Genomic DNA, 19,787 nt, shown 5'->3' with positions numbered 1-19,787 from the left:
TTTTTTCCCCAGAAGAGTGGGAGCCCCAGTCAGTATTAATAGTTAAAACTCAAGTGAGCTTTTACTTCCAATGCAGAATACATTCTAGTCATTTAAGGCTAGAACCCAACTTAAATTCTTTAGGAGAGTACAGACAGATATGTGTGAGAGACAACTTAAATAGAAAACGAAATACAAATCTCAACACACTTCCTACAGAGGAGGACAGATGCGTAGGTAGGAAAGAGCAAACTAGAGAGAAATATTCAGCAGATTTCAAGTTACTTGTCACATAAGACCCGGAGAGAAGTGTTGGATTGGGCAGAGATACATCACATAGCTCCTTGTTAAAAAAAAGAAGGAGGATTATGCACTTAGAGATCAAGTAGGCTGAAAGAAAGTTACTTTGGCAACAAAAGTTAGTGCAAGAAGAATTGAAACTATGAGGTAAGAGAGCAATTTCTAATGTAAAATTGAGCAGTCCATTAGAAACATTATTCTATAAAACTAGGATTTTGCTGAGATATGTTTAGCACGAAAACCTGAATTTATAAAGACAATCTCCCCCACTAGGATATGTTATCTCTAAACCTACATTCAACACCCAGTGGCCTCCTTTGTAGATCTGAATGTGATTACATATAAAACTATGGTTCCTTAAGGTGAAATTATCTGTTGATACAATTGTGATAGTACACTTGAAAGAACCATTTGTTTTGGGTACAGAGGTAGTCCTATTTGGCAGCAAACATACGTTAGACATTCAGTGTGGTCTGTCTCTTTAGATATTTGTTTTCAAGGGAAGACTGATGGGGTTATGTCCACTACTTTAACAACAATTTAAGTAACCACAAAGGGCCTGGGAACTTGGAGAGAGCTGTTCTGCTCTAGGGAAACTAGCTGACTTTCCACTGTACTCAGAGTGGAAATGCAGCCACTCAAGGATCATGCTAATTTTTACTTTCCTCCTAATAAAAGCTCACCAATCTGTTTTTTTCCTCGATTCTTGTTAATCATTCACCAAAGTGATTTGTGCTGCCTCGTGTTAATTTAAAGCACCTGCATGGCTTTAAAAATGCATTCTCTGCCATTTCAGAGTTGTGGTAAATCTTTAGAATGTACAGAATCTTCTCAAAATCAAGGTAATACAGAGTATTAGTTAATTATTCATTATATGCATTAAAACACTATACATAGTGTTTTGTAATTAACCCACCTTTATTACATACCTAAATAACTGGAAAAGAATAGCTAAGTAACTTATCTAAAAATAAAAATACTAGAAGCCAAATCTAAAGAAGATTAGGGAGTGATATGGGACATTCCTGAAAATACTTGTGAGGCATCTATTATATGAAATGAAACTCATAATACTATTTAGATTGTTGTTGATGACTTTGAGGGTGAAATTACAGAAGAAATTTCACTCTACAAAATTCAAATGATTAGTCATAGCATAGAAAGTCTTAGGAGAAAACCAAGTAAATTTATGGAAAACTTTTACTCAAATTTAAGGTTTAGTTATACAAGTCTAATGATTTCAGGATAGAGTGGTTTCTCATCTATTAGTCGTTTCTAAGTATGATAAACACTTTCAAGAACAAATTCTATTTTTCCATATTTCTGTTGCTTATGAGTCATTTTTGGTCATTATGGCTTATTCCCTCAGCCCCAAAATTAAAATAATTCTTTATATATGTACTATAAGTGCAGTAGAAGATCCTAAGAAACTAACATCTGAAGGAAATGTAAGTAATTTATTTCTGGTCATGAATTTTTCTTCTATCCGAAGAGAGTATAACTAAAATCAATATCTTGCCTGAAATTGTTGTAGCATCGTACGTGTATGTTAAACAGTTCTCTGAAATGGATTAATACTATGTAAATGGCACAATTTGATAAACTTGAACATTCATGGTACTTCATTTTTATTAGCCATTAAGAAGTTGCTATGCACCAAATAGTTTAAAGTAGTGAAATTATTCCTTCCATGAGAGTGTGAGGGAGGGGGTATTATATAATATTCAAAGGAAATTAAAAGAGAAAGCATATGCTTCAGATCCCATCTGTAAAAATCATACCATGGTCGTAAATAATGATATATGTGAAAGATATCTTAAAAACTAGGCACAGAGAAAGAGCACTACAAGAAGCAGGAAAATCCATTGTCAGATTCATGAAAGACAAAATGTCGTGGGAAAAGGAATATTTGAGTTTCCTTTTAGTGAATAAATAGAAATTGTATCATCTGAGGAATGTAATTCCAGTAATTAGGATCCATGATAAAGGATCCATGATCAGAAAAGTGCTGACAAAACATACCTACAGCCACTGATAAATCATATTCCTTCTTTCATCCCAGTTGCAATTTGTGTTGAGAATATAAACTCCAGAGCTGTGAAAGGTATAATGTGATTATACCTAGATCCTAAATTCCAGGCAGCAGATTCTAGTCTGTTCATCACAGAAAAAGACAAAGGCATCAAATAAGAAGAGAAAACTGGGTAAACTTCATTTGTTCACTCTCTCCTAGAGTAGTGTCAACATCAAAAATACACTAAACAATGGGTTGAATTGACGTTAGTGTGGCAGAGCCTCCTCCCCCAACAAGTTATAAACTACTACTAAGGTAACCATGTCAAGTGCCATAAAATCAGTAAAAATAGTACCAGTGGGATTTCTAAAAGGAGAGAGAATTTTACAAGAAGAAAAATTAAGGTGACCTTTTGGAGAAGTGGATTCATGATGGATCGGTAGGATGTCTACACTCTAACACAAAATGGAAATCAGTTCAGGAAGAGAAAACAGAATGAACAAAGACAGGATTAGAAAAGGTTGGGGTAACTGTTGTTAAGCTGAGCCCTCAGATGTAGGTAAGGGATGTGTGGATGGAAGCTTCAGGAAAACAGGTAGCAGTTTGGTTATATAGTAATTAAAGCAAGATTGAAAAACTTTTACCTGATTTCTAATCCAACTCAAGCTTATATATTTAGACTTTTTGAAGACTTTCTCCTAAATTCTGTATTTTTTTTAATTCCTTTTGCTCAAACAGGGAAGAGCTTTACGACTTTCGGAAAGGTATTCAATATAACAGATACTTACTCCTTTCTCCAAGTAGCCAAACTACACCATGCTTTGTCCTTTTTCTTTTTTTCTCATCATTCATTGACATTTTATTTTCCAGGATAATAAAATAGTACATTGTTAGTTATGTGGTTTCCATGACATTGTCCAAACTCCTCCTCATCATCTTATATTAATATTTCCACAGAAAACATAAAAATGTGTATTTTATTGCTTGAGTTCACATAAACGTCATCAGCAAATCTTTGCTGAGCATGTGCTGAGGATGAAGTACTGTAGGAGGCACTGAAATATGAAGTCATTAGTCCTTATCTGTACCACAAAAATTACTCATGACTGGTAACACTGCCCAAGTTAGGCAGTATATTTTCAGAAAACATGGGATGTAAACCCATTTCTAATGTGTGGTATTGTCTCATGCTTCAACTTTCCCATTTAAGTGAGGGAAGCTATTTTTCCTTCTTCATTTACTGTCTGGCATTTGGTGAAAGCTGGAAAACCTGATATAGAAATGAAGGTATTAAGACAGCCAGGGAAGACAAGGTGTAATGCTGAGAGCCTAAGGAATAAGAGAAAATCACAAAAATATAGATCATGGCTCACATATATATTTGGAAGTAGAAAAAAATTATTGAGGCATCCTTGGTACTTACTGTTTTATAGTTATAATTACATAATTAAGTCAAATTATCCCCTTAACTAATCAGAAGTCACTATTTTATTTTATTTTTATTTTTATTTTTTTAAGTAATCTCTACACCCAATGCAGAGCTTGAACTCACAACCCCAAGATCAAGAGTTGCACACTCTACCAACTGAGCCAGCCAGGCGCCCCAGGAGTCACTGTGTCTTATTGATCAATAAAACAGAAGGTTTTGAGAATTTACCATGATCAGCTTTGGTTTATTTGGTCCATTGAGAGGTATATACATATACAATACACATATACAATAATTTGTTTGTTGTGGGCGATATACTCAGATATACTTTTCTGTTTATTATTTTTCTTTAACAAACAGTTATGCACAGTCCATTTACACATGCACTGTCATTCATTGTCCTCGATTTTTATCTCCAGGTTATAGATGGGGACAGTAACTGAAATACTTGCAGTGAGTGGAATGGCTGGGACTTAAGCCCAGGCAATCTGGCCCCATTATGTGGGCTCCTGGAACTTCACTTTTCTTTGCTCTTCTTCAATATAGATTTGTTATTCTTTTCTCTTCTTTTTCTCTTCTTCTGTACTCCTAACCCTTTTTATTTTCTGTTCTACTCTTCCCCCCACCCCTGCTCTTTAAATAGATACTATGATCTATAGACACACACACACACACACACACACACACACACACACACACACACCCTCAGGCATATGTCAATCAATAAATAGGCATACCTGTCTCTCTCACACACACATATATACACATATACATATATACACATATATATACACATATATATACACATATATTCAGTTTATTTTGGGATCTGTGAGAAAATATGTATACACCAGATCCCATAATAAACTGAATACGGCAATGAAGTGAGTCAAATGAATCTTTTGGTTTTCCACTGCATGAAAAAAATATGTTTACATTATTTAATGTACATTTATTAAATGTACAATAGCACTAAGTCTAAAAAAACATGTATTACATACCTTAATTTTAAAATATTTTATTGCTAAAAAATGCTAAACATCACCTGAACTTTCAGTGACTTGTAATCTTTTTGCTGGTGGAGGGTCTTGCTTCAGTGCTGATGGCTGCTGATTGATCAGGGTGATGGTTGCTGAAAGCTAGGGTGGCAGTTTCTCAAATAAGACAACAATGAAGTTTGCCACAACAATTGATCCTTCCTTTCATGAATGATTTCTCTGTAGCATGTGATGATATTTGATAGCATTTTGCCCAGAGTAAAACTTCTTTCAAAACTGGAGTCAATCCTCTCAAATACTGAGTCTACTTTATCAATTAAGTTTGTACAATATTCTAAATCTTTTATTGTCATTTCAACAGTCTTCACAGCATCATCATCAAGAGTAGATTCCATCTCAAGAAACCACTTTTTGGCACATCTCTAAGAAGCAACTTCTCTTCTGATCAAATGTTATCATGAAATTGCAGCAGTTCAGTCCCAACTTCAGGTTCCACCTCTAATTCTAGTTCTCTTGCTATTTCCACCACATCTGCAATTACTTCCTCCACTGAGGTTCTGAGCTCTCTCCAAGTCATCCATGAGGATTGGAATCAACTTCCTCCAAACTCCCATTAGTGTTGGTATTTTGATCTTTCCCCATGAATCACAAATGTTCTTAATGTCATGTGGGATGATGGATCCTTCCCAGAAGATTTTCAATTGACTTTGCCCAGATCCTTCAGAGGAGGCACCATCTTTGGTAGTTATAGCATTACAAAATGTATTTCCGAATCCTAAGACTTGAAAGTCAAAATTACTCATTGATCCATAGGCTGCAGAATGGATGTTGTCTTAGCAGGCAGGAAAAAAAAAACTAATCTCACTGTCCATCTCCATCAGAGCTCTTGGGTGACCAGAAACATTATCAAAGAGTGGTAATATTTTGAAAGGAATTTTTTTTCTCAACAGCTGACTTAAAATATTCAGTAAGCCATGTTGTAAATAGATGTGCTGTCATCCAGACTGTTGTTCCCTTTACAGAGCATAGGCAGAATAGATTGAGCATAATTCTTAAGGGTCTTAGGAGTTTTTGAATGGATAATGAGCACTGACTTCCACTTCAAGTCACCAGTTGCATCAGCCCCTAACAAGAGAGTCAGGCATTGAAGCTTTGAAGCCAGGCATTGACTTCTCCTCTCTAGCTATGAAAGTCCTAGGTGGCATCTTCTTCTAATACAAGGTTGTTTTGTCTGTATTGAAAATCTGTTATTTAATGTAGACACTTTCACTGATGATCTTAGCTAGATCTTCTGGAGAACTTGCTGTAGCTTCTGTATGACCACCTGCTGCTTCACCTTGCACTTTTATGTTGTGGAGACAGCTTCTTTCCTTAAACCTCATGAACCAACCTCTGCTAGCTTCAGAGTTTTCTTCGGCAGCTTCCTCACCTCTCAGCCTTTACAGAATTAAAGACAGTTAGGGCCTTGCTCTGAATTAGGCTTTGGTTTAAGGGAAGGCTGCTAGCTTCAGAGTTTTCTTCGGCAGCTTCCTCACCTCTCAGCCTTTACAGAATTAAAGACAGTTAGGGCCTTGCTCTGAATTAGGCTTTGGTTTAAGGGAAGGTTGTGGCTGGTTTGATCTTCTATCTAGACCACTAAAACTTTCTCTATATCAGTGATAAGACTTTATCACTTTCTTATCATTTGTGTGTTTCCTGGAGTAGCACTTTTAATTTCCTTCAAGAACTTTTCATTTGCATTCACAACTTAGCTGTTTGGCACAAGACTTTCAGGCTATCTCTGCTTTCAGCATGCCTTCTTCACTAAGCTTAATCACTTCTAGCTGTTGATCCAAAGGGAGAGACATGAGTGACTCTTCCTTTCACATGAACACTTAGAGGCCATTATAGGGCTATTAAATGGACTGATTTCAATATTGTTGTGTCTCAGGGAATGGGGAGGCCCAAAGAGAAGGTGAGGGAGGGGAACAGTCAGAACACATACAACATTTATTTATTAAGTTTGCCATCATAGATGTGTGTGGTTTGTGGTGTCCCAAAACAATTACAAATTGACATCAGAGATTACTGATCACAGATCACTGTAACAAATATAATAATGAAAAAGTTCAAAGTATTGCAAGAATTAGCAAAATTGACACAGAGACATGAAGTGAACAAAGGATGTTGGGAAAATGGTGCCAAAGGGTGACTGGGTGGCTCGGTCAGTTAAGCATCCAACTCTTGATTTTGGCTTGAGTCATGATCTCAAGGTCCTGGGATTGAGCACCACGTCAGGCTCCGTGCTCAGGGGGGAGTTTGCTTGAGATTCTTTCTCTCCCTCTGCCCCTCCCCTCCACACTCTCATTCTCTCTCTCTTTCTCAAATGGATGGATAAATCTTAAAAAAAGAAAAGGTGCCAATAGGCTTGATTGATGCTGGATTGCCACAAAACTTTTAATTTGTAAAAAGTCCAATATCGGTGAAGCACAATAAAATTAAACTCAATTAAATGAAGTACAATAAAATGAAGTATAACTGGATATATGCATGTATGTATGTAAATGTTTATGTATAAGTTTATGTATATTTACATGCATACATATGTAAATTTTAGTCTCAACTTCAAAAACAAATTTCAGATTTCACTGATGGATATGAGTCAAAATTTGAAAACTCTGATATAGGCCTAAATGAGATCATGAATTCTGATGAAAGTGAACATTAAGAATGGGCAGACTGGCAGTTTTCATGGCACCAGGATAGAAGGTCTTAAAGGAGGAAGAGGAGGAGACAACATGGTGTTCTATCTTTAATAGCTCTCCTTACTTATCTCCATTATCTTCGAGGCTTTGGGAATATTAATGAGTTATTCTTCCACCTGAATTTTCAAGTGGCAAAAGAGGCAATTATTATAAAATAGTTCAGAATGTAGGCAGAGGAGTCAGCCTGTCTGGCTCCACAATCTATAGGTTGTATGATTTGGAGAAAGTTACTTCAACTCCTTGCACCTCAGCATCTTTGTAAAATGGGAATCACAGAGTCTCAGAGAGGTGTGGTGAATATAATAAATATAAAGCACAGGACACCTGGGTGGCTCAGTTGGTTAAGCATTTGCCTTCGGCTCAGGTCAGGATCCCAGGGTCCTGGGATCGAGTTCCACATCAGGCTCCTTGCTCAGTGGGGAGCCTGATTCTCCCTCTGTCTGCTGCTCCTCCTGCTTGTGCTCTCTTCTCTCTCCAGAAAAATAAATAAAATCTTTAAAATAAATAAATAAATAAATATAAAGTGCTTATACTAATAAATTATATAAGGTCAGCTCTCAATAAATTTATATTGGGTGTTTGCTAGTAAACAAATACTTGATCAAAATCTGTAATAAAATTTATTTTATTACACAAACAGACAACTAATACACTTGCTCAGAGGCATTCAAAGAAATATTTCTGATGCCTTTTAGTTTATTGTCAGTGAATTTGGTTAAGGAATAAAAAACAGTCTCTTAGTAATATTATCAATCATAAATAAATAATTTCAGCTCTATATACAATGGGGACATGTTCTCTTTAGAAAAGCTGACTTTTTTTCCTGCGTTTAGTCTGTGAATATTAATGCATCCCAGCTGAGTCATATAAATCAATTTGCCCATGTGAAAGATCAAATAATTTTAAGTTTAAAATTAATTTTAATTTTAAAGTTGTTTTTTACTAGAGGTCCAAATATTTAGTTAAAAATCAGGAAAATAAGATAGGGAGGAGGAAGAGAGAGAGAGAGACAGAGAGAAAGAGGGAGAGGAAGTGGGAGAGAGAGATGAAGATTTCTAAGATCTTCAATAGAAAAACTAGGAACTTTCCACTGGCTCTCCCATTTTTTCTAGAACATTCATCCATGTTTACAAGTTGACTTTGAAGTCAGGGGGTTCAGAGACTATATTATGTAATATAGTATTAACACAAGTGAGCAAAAATTAGCACTTCTTACTCACTGAACATAGCAACAGCAATGACAAAAAAAATGCAATCTAACTTTAAAAATGGCTACTAAAAATGCATGTCCATTTCCTACCTGAAAACGAGATCAAGGCGTTTACTTCACTGTGAATTTAACCTGGGTCTCAGGCAACATGAATATTCAAACCTGACATCACTTTAAGATTCCCAGTGGAAGAGAATGAACATTTCTTTCTAAAATTTCCCCTCTCCTAGGCAGGGTTTTGAGGGACCAAGCCTGAGAGATTCATTAGCAAAGGTGTGTTATATTTTATTTGTAATTTTCGTCCAATTACAAATTTCCATCATAATGTAACTAGTATTATGGCAATTAAGACATTAAATTAAATTAGTATATCATGTATCATGCTGGGAAAATAGTAATGCAGCATAGTAATGCACCACAATAGATAATTGCTAAGGCAATAGGAATGTGTCCCCCGTAAAGATGATAGTCATTTTTTGTGCCTATCACCATAGCCAGTTTCAGCAGGGAATGAGTCCATCACATTAACTAAATCCCAGTGAAATTCTAGAATTACAGAGACATTAAGCTTTCTCGTCTTACACTCTGGGTTGTCTCAGAATTACCAGCTTCCCTTTATTTACTTTATCAGCATAGCTTCCATAGCTTTATGCACTGTTCAGTATCCCTTATGTAAGTCAATTGGATACAAACACTGGGTATTCAGAAGGTTTACTAGATGTTATATTTTTTCCAAAAGTGTTTTTTTTTTTTCCTTTCCTGAGGCAAAACAGCACTAACTACAACTATTTAACTGTGTTTGGGAAGGGGGAGAGGTGTTCTACAGTGGTTCCTGCATAATAAACTAAGGGTTTCGGGGAATTATTGAATTACAAATATTTTCTCTCCCTGCGTAGTGTTTCTAACTGGACAAAGACCTTAGCATGAAGTTTCACTTTCCCACCCACTCACTTTTGTTTTCTGTCTTTGCAGTTCCGCCATGGTTTTTAAATCACCCTACCAACCTGTATGCCTATGAAAGCATGGATATTGAGTTTGAATGTTCAGTCTCTGGAAAGCCTGTGCCCACTGTGAATTGGATGAAGAATGGAGATGTGGTCATTCCTAGTGATTATTTTCAGATAGTGGTAATTATCTTTTTTTTTCTTTCCGTATTAGCTGTATAATCCCATTCATTGTTTACTCGATTTTCAGTTGCTTTTCTTTCCTGGGAAGAAGGTTCCTACTGGGAATCTTTATGGTGTGTTAAGAAAATTGTTCCAATAGGGCGCCTGGGTGGCTCAGATGGTTAAGCGTCTGCCTTCGGCTCAGGTCATGATCCCAGGCTCCTGGGATCGAGTCCCACATCAGGCTCCCTACTCCTTAGGAGCCTGCTTCTCCCTCTGCCTCTCTCTCTCTCTCTCTGTCTGTCTCTCATGAATAAATTAAAAAAATCTTAAAAAAAAAAAAGAAAATTGTTCCAATAAAGCAAATGATTTTCTAGACTTAACAATTTTTGAGCTGAAAAAGAGTCATCAAACAGCCCACCTCCTTGTTTTACAGGCAAGGTTTTTTAAACAAACACATGATGAAAAAGATAGAGGACCTAAGAGACTCTTTCCAAGTATCCTCATTGCTGGCTCTCGGGAGAACAGAGTTGAGAACCTAGTTTTATACTATATGAAGCCAACAGTCTCTTACTTCTTTGACTTTTTACCCATTATAGCAAAGTTTCAGCAAGATGTGCCACTATGATTATGCTAGTCTGCTAGTCTTACTTTCATAATATAGACAAGTTTTCCCTGCTACCCTTCCAGTAGGACAGCTGATCCTACTTGAGCAATAGAAAAGGATGTGGTGACAGTGACAAGTGGTAGTGGCAGGGCTAGGACACCATGGAGACCCCAGAGGTCACATGGCATTACACTTTTGAACACTGGAAAAAATTGAAGCTAAGCATAATAGTTCTTATAGTTTCTCTAAGTTCTAGTGCACTCTCCGCCCCATGGGGGAATCACAAGGATAATGGTATATTATATTCACTAAGTTGTTTTCCTGGTACACTGTCACTGTGTTGAGGTCACTCAACACCTATCATTACTATCATTCCTTTTCCTGTTACCCCAGAATTCTTTGCTCATTTAAAACTGCTCTGAAAACTCTCCATTAGGTGTAAGTTAGCATTGGAGTTTCCGAATTCGAGGATATGAATATATGAGAAATATGAAAAGCACTTTCCAAATATCAAAGAACTTTGTAGCTAAAGAAGGAGGATTTAGGCCCACTTCTCTTATGTCTGAGATGCCGACATGAACTGTCAAAGAAGAGTGTCTAAACTAGGTCGTCTGGCAGAAGGGGAGTAGACCTCAAGTGCCCTGCCAGTCCAGGCACATGCTCTCCTTAGCCTTGCACTGGCTCTCATTGGTGGATCCACCTCCTTGTAGCTGGATCAGCTGACTTTCAGAAACTTCCATGACCTCTTTATGCATGCATTTAGTCATACTGTAAGGGTTCTTAAAGAATACATCCATAAAGCATATCTTTATTACTTTTGTCACCACTGTATTTTCACTTTTAGTTGCATTTTTTAATTGGTTGGGAATAGAGAAAGAAAGGGGGAAAAGTGTAACTTTTCAATGCCATGCCAATCCATTAGTTCCTTTAAGTGCAATGCTATTTCTACTACTACTGAATTAAAAATGACCTGCTGTGGGGCAACTTGAAATGTGTTGTGCCTGCCTAGGATATATGCTACTTGCATATAAAGGAAATTGTTGAGTGCCCTTAAGGACACATGATAAAATACAACATTTATTTTTTCCACAGTTTGAATAATCTTTCTCCCAGAATGACTCATTACAGCCAACCTATTTAAATGTTTCTTTTCTTAAGGTGAAAAGAAAATGTACAGTATGAGCCCTGTTCAGATGAAATTGTGCTTAAAAATATTTCCCCAATAGCTCCGGAAATCTGAGAGCCATTGTCTGTCACACAGTAACGTTTAACACAAATAGTAACTTATATGAGAATTGTTAATTAGAGGTTAGTCAGCTTTATCTCAGAATTTTACATCAGCAGAGAATTGACTACAAGACACTAAAAACAATTAAGAATTCCCCATGAGGTAATATTTATCTCTTAATGACTTCAGGGGAAGTGATTTAACATGTCTCACTTACTGAACTAATTCTTACACTAATACTGAAGAAAAACTGAGTCAGTATAATTAAGTGCTATCTCCAGATTATTTTATCATCCATCCTCGAAAAACATGGTGGCTCAATTTATATAAAACAGGAGTGAACACTGCTGTGTTTAATTTATGGATTACTGAAGGTAAAGCATTTTGGCCATATAACAAGAATGACATGGTATAAAATATCCACCATACCATTGCTCTAAATCCCAAAAGGATACATGTCAAAGCAATTACGATTTTAAAAGGATTTTCAGATTTTTTTTTCTCAGTAAATACTTCCAGAAAATATCCAACCTAGATTTCTTGTCTTTTAGAAGCTGCAAAAATCAGTTTCTTTTTTTTTTTCCCAGCAGCTGCTAAACCCAATTTTCCTTCAATAACAAGTGAAAGAATGAAATGTCTTTTCATGCTAACCTTTGTTTCTCATCTATTTAATCAAAGAGCGCTCTGTTTGTTGCTCATTTAGATACTGAGGATGATGTGTATTTTTGTGAGTATAGTTTTCATTGCAGAACTAGGTTAAATGTATGCACGTGGATTCAGCAGAGTATTGGGAATCTGTGACATTTCCTAAGTGACATAGGACATATTTGTGAGACAGAACTCGCCTGCCTTTCGTTCTTGCTTATTCAGTGAAATTTTATCAAAATCTTAGGTTCATTTTGTCTCCTTGAGTTTTTTGCTTTTTAAAATATTGTACCTGCTTCTTTCTTCTCTCTAGGGAGGAAGCAACTTACGAATCCTTGGAGTGGTGAAGTCAGATGAAGGCTTTTATCAATGTGTAGCTGAAAATGAGGCTGGAAATGCCCAGACCAGTGCACAGCTCATTGTCCCTAAGCCTGGTAAGTTGAAGGGAACTTTGCTCTGGCACTGGTAGCTATCTCTATGCTTGGTCCACTTGTGAAATCCTTATTGTTTTCCCTCTCAATGTCAATTGGAAATTATTTAATTATTTAGTTTATCAGGGTGTACATTTATGTGTTGATGTCATATTCTTTCTAGAAATGTATCTAGTATGTATCTCCATCCAGTGAGATAGAGTCATCATGAGCAGTAGGTACCTCTGGTTATCAAGATAACAACCACTAAATTGTTAGCTTCTCCCCTCTTTTGTGGCCTGCTTTTCTTCTAGTATTTCTGGTAAATGTAGAATATAAAGAGAGATGGAGTATGTGTGTGTGTGTGTGTGTGTGTGTGTGTGTGTGTGTGTGTGTGTATAGTCTTGAATCGTGGAAAATGGCAGAAAAATAGTAGAAGCAATCACATGAAAATAAACACATTTTTCTATTTTTTTAATAGATTTTGATAATTTTTCTTTTTTTTCTATTATTTATGACGTTTATATTTTATTTTGCCCTGTAGTCTTTTGGCAGTTTAATATGGTGGTGTATTCAAAACTGCTATAACTTGGGGCACCTGGGTGGCCCACTCAGTTAAGCATCTGACTCTGGTTTCGGCTCAGGTCATGACCACAGGGTCATGAGATCAAGCCACACATCAGGTTCCATGCTCAGCGGGGAGTCTGCTTGAGATTCTCTCCCTCTGCCCCACCCCCCAACTCTCTCTCTCTTTAAAAAAAAACTATTGTAACTCTATATTAGATGGATCATGTATTATCCCCAAAGAACAAAATCTTGCCAGAAAAAAAAGAAAAGAGGAAGGAAAAACAAATTGATCAGCTGCTCTGAAATGTTGTAATACTAAAGAAAGTCAAAAATATTCATTTTTTAAGTAGGGATGGAAAAGTTGTTTAGATAGATCGAAATACTTTAAAATGTTAGTATCTTCTATGAAACTTTTCATACCACCTATTACTTTAATTTCAACTTTTCAAGACCAATTTCCTCCATCATGCCATGACTCAGTATTCTTGTCACACTTTACCTATAATAAATTTAATAGAAAATAACTGAAATGTATGAAATAAAGCCTTTCTTTGGCTTCTATCCTTTAAAATATGTCTTTGAAGGCCTTATATTTTGTGCATCCCTAACCAATTATTTGAAGACTCTCAGATGCTCATAACAATGCTCGTGACAATGACTCTCCCTTTTTTTCTTGATTGAAACAAAAAAACAACCATAGGACAATAGTCCCAGATGAGGAAAAGAACTAAAGGAATCATCTAGGAATTAAAAGGGACAATTAACACTCGTTTAAGATTGCCAATTTCTCCAATGGACTATTCCTTTTCCCTCCATTTACTGTGCTTTAAGTGTTACTGTGACTGGGTGCATTCTCTTCTGCTGGAACGGTAAGTTATGGATAAGTAGGAGAAAAAGAGCCTCTAGAATCAGGGTCTCTGATTCAGAACTGTGCGCCATCTCATTAGTAATGACAATGTGACCACACAGAACAAGAGAATTCTAGTTAACCTTGATTTTCAGCTACAGCCATAATGCTGAGGAAAATGCTGGGTAAGCATCCCATATTTCTAAAAAAGGATGTGAAATAGTTTCTTCTAGGACTTGTCAGCACTGACCAAACACACCCAGTGGCCATCCCCTGCAATTGCCCATAGTGTTGGAGAATTCTCTGAAGTTCTTGAATTCATAGGATTAGAGATTATCATGGTGCTTTCCCTTCCACACAGGTCAAGTTGTGGAGACACCAAGAAAACCTCTTGAACAGATTGTGTGCGTGCGTGTGTGTGTGAGAGAGTGTGTTTTACTGAGAATTGCTTGTAAAAATGGGAAATGGACAAATTCCTGCAAGCTGGAAATTGTCTGGAGCTGTCCACAATGATGCCAGTAAGAGAAAGGGTAAGGCAACTGTGAGGAGAAGCTCTATTTCTTGGGGAAGAATAAAGATATGAGTTGCGCTTGAAGATAGCAGAGCTGGAGTCACTATGAAGGGATCATGCCTGAGAGGTCCTGCCTGCAGAGGTTGCGTGCACCAGAAGACAGACACTGCGGGGGAGGGAGCTGAGCTGGGGTGCTGGTGCAGATGGCCCACTAGCCCATGCAGAAAGTCCAGTGCAGGGATTCCTCAGGTGAGGGCAGGAGTCTCTCAAGAACCCACAGAGCGGCCTCCCAAAAAAGAAGCTCGCAGATGCTTTCCACTTTTGAAAGCAAGTCCGTCCTTTCCTGTCTGACCCTGGAGAAGCCCTAAAGAGAGTATCAGGATTGGGGACTAGATCTGACAGGGTGTGTATAAAGGTGGACCACAGGATAATATACAACTGTTGCCTCTTAGTATTCTAGCAGTTCAGCTCATTCAATAAACCAGTTACAAGCATCCCGCGTCACTCTCCCTGCAAGCTCTCAGTTCAAAGGATAGCCATTTGTTCCCGACTTCTTGCATTCCACCTGGGCCCTGAGTCATTAGGTCTGAGGCTCCCCTCAGCAGGAGAGTCATTTACCTCCTCAGAAGGGCAAGCCTCTGAGCATCTGGATAATTCATTCTTCCATGTAGATGGTAAAGTATTATCAGTGTATTCTGCACTCTCAGTCGATGTTCATTGTGTTTGGCAACAGATGAGAATGAAAGTAAAAGCAAATGAAGATAAAAATCTGAAAGCGTGACAGGACACAATTGTGACTGTCTTATATCCCCTCTTATAAATGATGGATTGCTTTTTATGGCTATTCAAGCAGGTCTTCAAATCATGCTTCTCCGGCTACTCGGAGATGCAGTGTAGGCCACATGCACAGATGGTGAAGAGGCCCAGCTATAAATGTCAATTCAGCAGTGAGGCTGACCATGGTGGGCAGAACATGGCCCTCTCTGTTGAAGTTTCAGCAAAAAACGGCCTCCATGTATTTGGAGGCACATTGTGGCCCACATAGCCAGCTGCTCAGCTTTGGGCTGTCCACAGGCTTGTGGTGGAGAGTTCCCCTTGGCAACCATAACAATCTGCTCCTCATGGAAGCACACACAATGACCCATTCCAGCCAGTGTCCATTGTTAATGGGTATTTACATAAGCCTAATGAAGTTTCAACATAGTCTTTTATAGACAGTTAACTATTCCCACTTTAGCAATTAGTGACTTAGGAAATAAAGTAAACATAATCTACTAAATTAAACTGAGTTAATGACTTGTTTTGCTCTCCAGAAAATAAGTTTGAGAAAAATATTGAGATGTGTATACCGTAACATGTGAAATATCTACATGGTTTCCTCTAGGCAAAGGTCAAGAAGACCAATGACAATTTAAAAAGTCATTATACTATAGGAAGTCCTATCACTAACAGTATATATGTACCACTGTATCACCATATACACAGTTCCAGACTGCTGCCTCCCTGCCTCCGTCTCTCATTTTCTCTCTCTCTCTTTCTCTTTCTCTTTCACACACACACACACACACACACACACACACACACACACACACACATGCATACACACACAGGATACATGAAAGCCTGCCTTCTTAAGACTTTACATATACATCAAAAAGACTAGCCATGTTATATAAGTGATGGTGAATGGAAATTAAAATACTTTAGCTGATTTATATTACTTGTATTATCTATTAATCTCTTCTAACAGCTAAGAAAAAGTTTCATTGCTGTTGCTTGTTTTAGTTTATTTATTTACTTTCTTTTGGGGGGGGCACATTGGTTTAAGAAGTTGCCTTTCCAAATGAACTATAGCTCCAAGTCCACCATTCAGTGAACACACCAGCCAGAAAGTATCAAGAATCAATGTGTTAGGTGTCATAAGAACAAGAAGGTCCAGTAGACAGATTTGCAAACATGTGAGCAGTAGGTTAGGATCTGGTTGGCATAGCAGATGCTGATGAACTATTTAGCATCAAGTTATCATCTAGTAAACTGTAGTGTGGACAGGTAGTAATTAAATTAAGAAAACTATTTGATAGCTGGGTGGAAAAGCTAGCAATTTTCTTTTGCTGAGGGTGTGTGGGGTAGGGAACAAGGCAGGAAAGATAAGATATATATATAAGATATCAATTACCTCTGAGTTGGTTTTCCTTGTTCCAGCTGCTGGATGGTGTTCAGTTTCCTGGCAGTGGTCTGCAGTGAAGGTCATTGAAAATACTTAACTGTTGGCTAGGGGAGTGGCAGGCCAGGGAACTGGGAATGAATGCAGTGATGATCAGGACATATGTTGTCTGGAATATTTTTAATTTAATGACAGAAATGGGTAAAGATAGAATAAAGTTGCCATGGGAAGAGATAATGTATTCTTCATATTCTTTTTTTTTTGCATTCTTCATATTCTAATATGCACCAAAAAAGCTACATGGTCAAAATTAATACATGCCATTATAAATATTCCCTAAGTATAGATTTGCTTAGGCAAGACATCATATTATGCCTTCCATAGAAGAAGTAAATATGCACTAGGTGTCTCATGTTAATATTGAATGCTTTTTAATCTGGTTTTGTTTTATTTGTTTTTTCCTCCAATATTGGTAAGAAAATAGAATTTCCTGCTGCAGGAGGGGAAATATATTGACTAGGCATTTAGGAAAATGTGAGCTGTTATCAATGCCCTGCCCTCCTTTGGAAAAGGTTACCGGTCACAAATAACATTGAATTTTCAACAATTTATTATGGCAGTATATCATATAACTTAAAATTAGCAAAAGTATTTAAGTCTGATCATGAACATTAAGGCATAAAATCAGAAATTTTGTTTTTGATTTTGTTTTTTTTTTCCATTTTTGATCTGTTTTTGTGACTTGTTCCTTATCCATGTGAGAAGAATACCTTGAAATCCAAATAGACAAGAGGAATATTTGGATGCTCACCCATATAATTGTATATTAACTTCAACTATTTATAGTGTTTCTTACTAAATACTGACTCTTACATAGTTAATTCAGTGGTATTGTGTGAAGCAATGAAAAATTGCTTAAAAAATTAGTCTTAGCCCTCAAAATTTGTTAGAATTTGTCAGTGTAATAGCACATAAGTGACTAGATAAGACAGAAGGTAACAAAAGCAAACAGGAAGTACTTCTCAATCTCTTATTAGTCACTGGCGGTCAATTGAGTTGAATTTTTGTCTCTCATATGAGAAGGGTTACTATGACTTAAATGCTCAGTTGTATTTAGTGTGGGATCAAATTGTTCCTGGAATTCTGTAAATAATTTAGAAGAGCCAATTCCATGTCCTAGACTGACATGTTTGTGGATCCAAACTAGAAAATAAGTCATTGGACAGTTTTCCTCATACAAACTGAGATGCTTATTAAAACTACAAACATTCTCTTTCGTTTTCCATCGAGTCTAAATGAATGAAAGTCAACTTAATGTGTTTGAAACATATTACCAATGTGGTGATATTATAGCTCATAAGTTTTCCACGAACATTTTCCCTTGTAAACCTTGGGGGTAATTAACTGTAGCTAATAGGATACAGAACCAGAATTTTCAAGGTAGTTTATAATGTCAGCAGCATATATGGCTATGAATGTGTTCAATCTACTAAAATGTTATTTTTGCTTGCCAAGGTGAAGATAAAATAACAGGATGGTAGTCTGTGCTCTTTTATTTTCTACCTCAAAGTCCCCTTTCCTTAGAGTGTTGACACTCAAACTAATACTTTTCCTGAGGGGTTCATAGTTTGTCATAAATCAGTTATTTGATCTTTTATCATATAACATTCATACGCTAGATGAGATGCATCTATATCTCATCTCTATATCCTTGGCTAGTTTACCTATAGAGATTTAAAAACATAATGGAACGGGCACCTGGGTGGCTCAGTCGGTAAAGCATCCAACTCATGAATTTGGCTTAGGTCATGATCTCATGAGTCATGAGACTGAGGCCTGCCTTGGGCTCCATGCCCAGTGGGGAGTCTGTTTGAGATTCTCTCCCTCTGCCTCCTCCCCCCATTCATGCTTGCTCTCTCTCTGTCTCTCTCAAATAAGTAGATAATTAAAAAACATAATGGAATATAGAATATATGTATGGACAGAATCATAGATGATGTTACCTAACCTTTCCAAGTCTACATTTCATCAGCTGTAAAATGCAGTAGATAATTGTCTTGAAGACAATTTATTGCAGTAAATGTATGTAAAAGAGATTTGTAGGCTCTAAATTGCTACACCAATGTTAGCTATTATAAAGTCTTCTGTTGCTTTGTTTTCTCAAGAAAAATAGCAGGCATTTATTGGGGTGAGTTACAATGATAGCTTTCTTCTGGCATATTTTCCCATCTTACAAGAAAAGAATTAATAAGCAGATATTTCAACAACAGTGTCCATTCGAAGTTTTAAGTTTTTAGCCTGGTGGACAAGGTTAAGGGAAAAGGTCTGTTTCAAAATGACTGCTAGTGGAAAGGTTTGCTGCAAAGTTTGCAATATCAGTTTAATGACTTGCTCATTCCAGTTTTATGTTGGCAGAGATTTCTCAGCAAATAAAGGCTTGTCATTCACCTTGTCCTTGGTTCAGCTTGTGCTTCAAGTAGGAAGCTAGCTCAGTGCTAATCAGGAGGATATGGCTGTATGGCAGACTTTGAAATTAGAAATGAATTCTTCAGTAATGTGAAGTACCCTGAGACCAGTGATAACTATAATCCATACAATATGGAAGACTTGATAGATTCATAAATATTGATCATATCATATTTTGGTGGTGAACACACCAAAGAGTTATTCTAGATCTTTTTTTTAACTCTATAGTGAGTAAGTGGAGAAGAAGAATCTTGATTTTTACAGGGAACCCAAATGATTATAGCTTGTTGTATTTCTACCTTTTACATATAAATCACCCTTTGATAACAAGTGTCTGTGTACACATACACCATACACATGCAAATATATATATATTCCTTCTGATATATTGTTATTAGAAAATTTTAAGTTATCAATGTAATAATTAGGAAGTATATATAATTAGTTAAAGGTCTAATTTTTAATTTTGAAGGTGATACTCTCAACATTGATAGAACTATAATGAAATGGCACTCATACGCAGTTTGAAGGAGTGAATTACAATTACAATACAGTCACAACA

At 36.8% G+C, this 19,787-nt stretch overlaps 1 protein-coding gene across 1 annotated transcript in view; it reads left to right on the top strand.

Moving 5' to 3' along the window:
• Nucleotides 1–19,787, top strand: part of DCC (DCC netrin 1 receptor) — a 750,254-nt gene that overhangs the window by 298,067 nt on the left and 432,400 nt on the right. The window contains exons 6-7 of the mRNA XM_088019394.1: nucleotides 9,647–9,801; nucleotides 12,574–12,694. Coding sequence (XP_087875520.1) covers nucleotides 9,647–9,801; nucleotides 12,574–12,694 — 276 coding nt within the window. The remainder of the gene's footprint in view (nucleotides 1–9,646; nucleotides 9,802–12,573; nucleotides 12,695–19,787) is intronic.

This window comes from Eumetopias jubatus, unplaced genomic scaffold (genome assembly GCF_037043125.1).
Source record: "Eumetopias jubatus isolate StellerSeaLion01/CBP00866 unplaced genomic scaffold, mEumJub1_p1.0 scaffold_16, whole genome shotgun sequence".
Lineage (NCBI taxonomy): Eukaryota > Metazoa > Chordata > Mammalia > Carnivora > Otariidae > Eumetopias > Eumetopias jubatus.
Note: the sequence above shows the minus strand (reverse complement) of the source record. Positions and strands in the feature narration are given on the sequence as shown.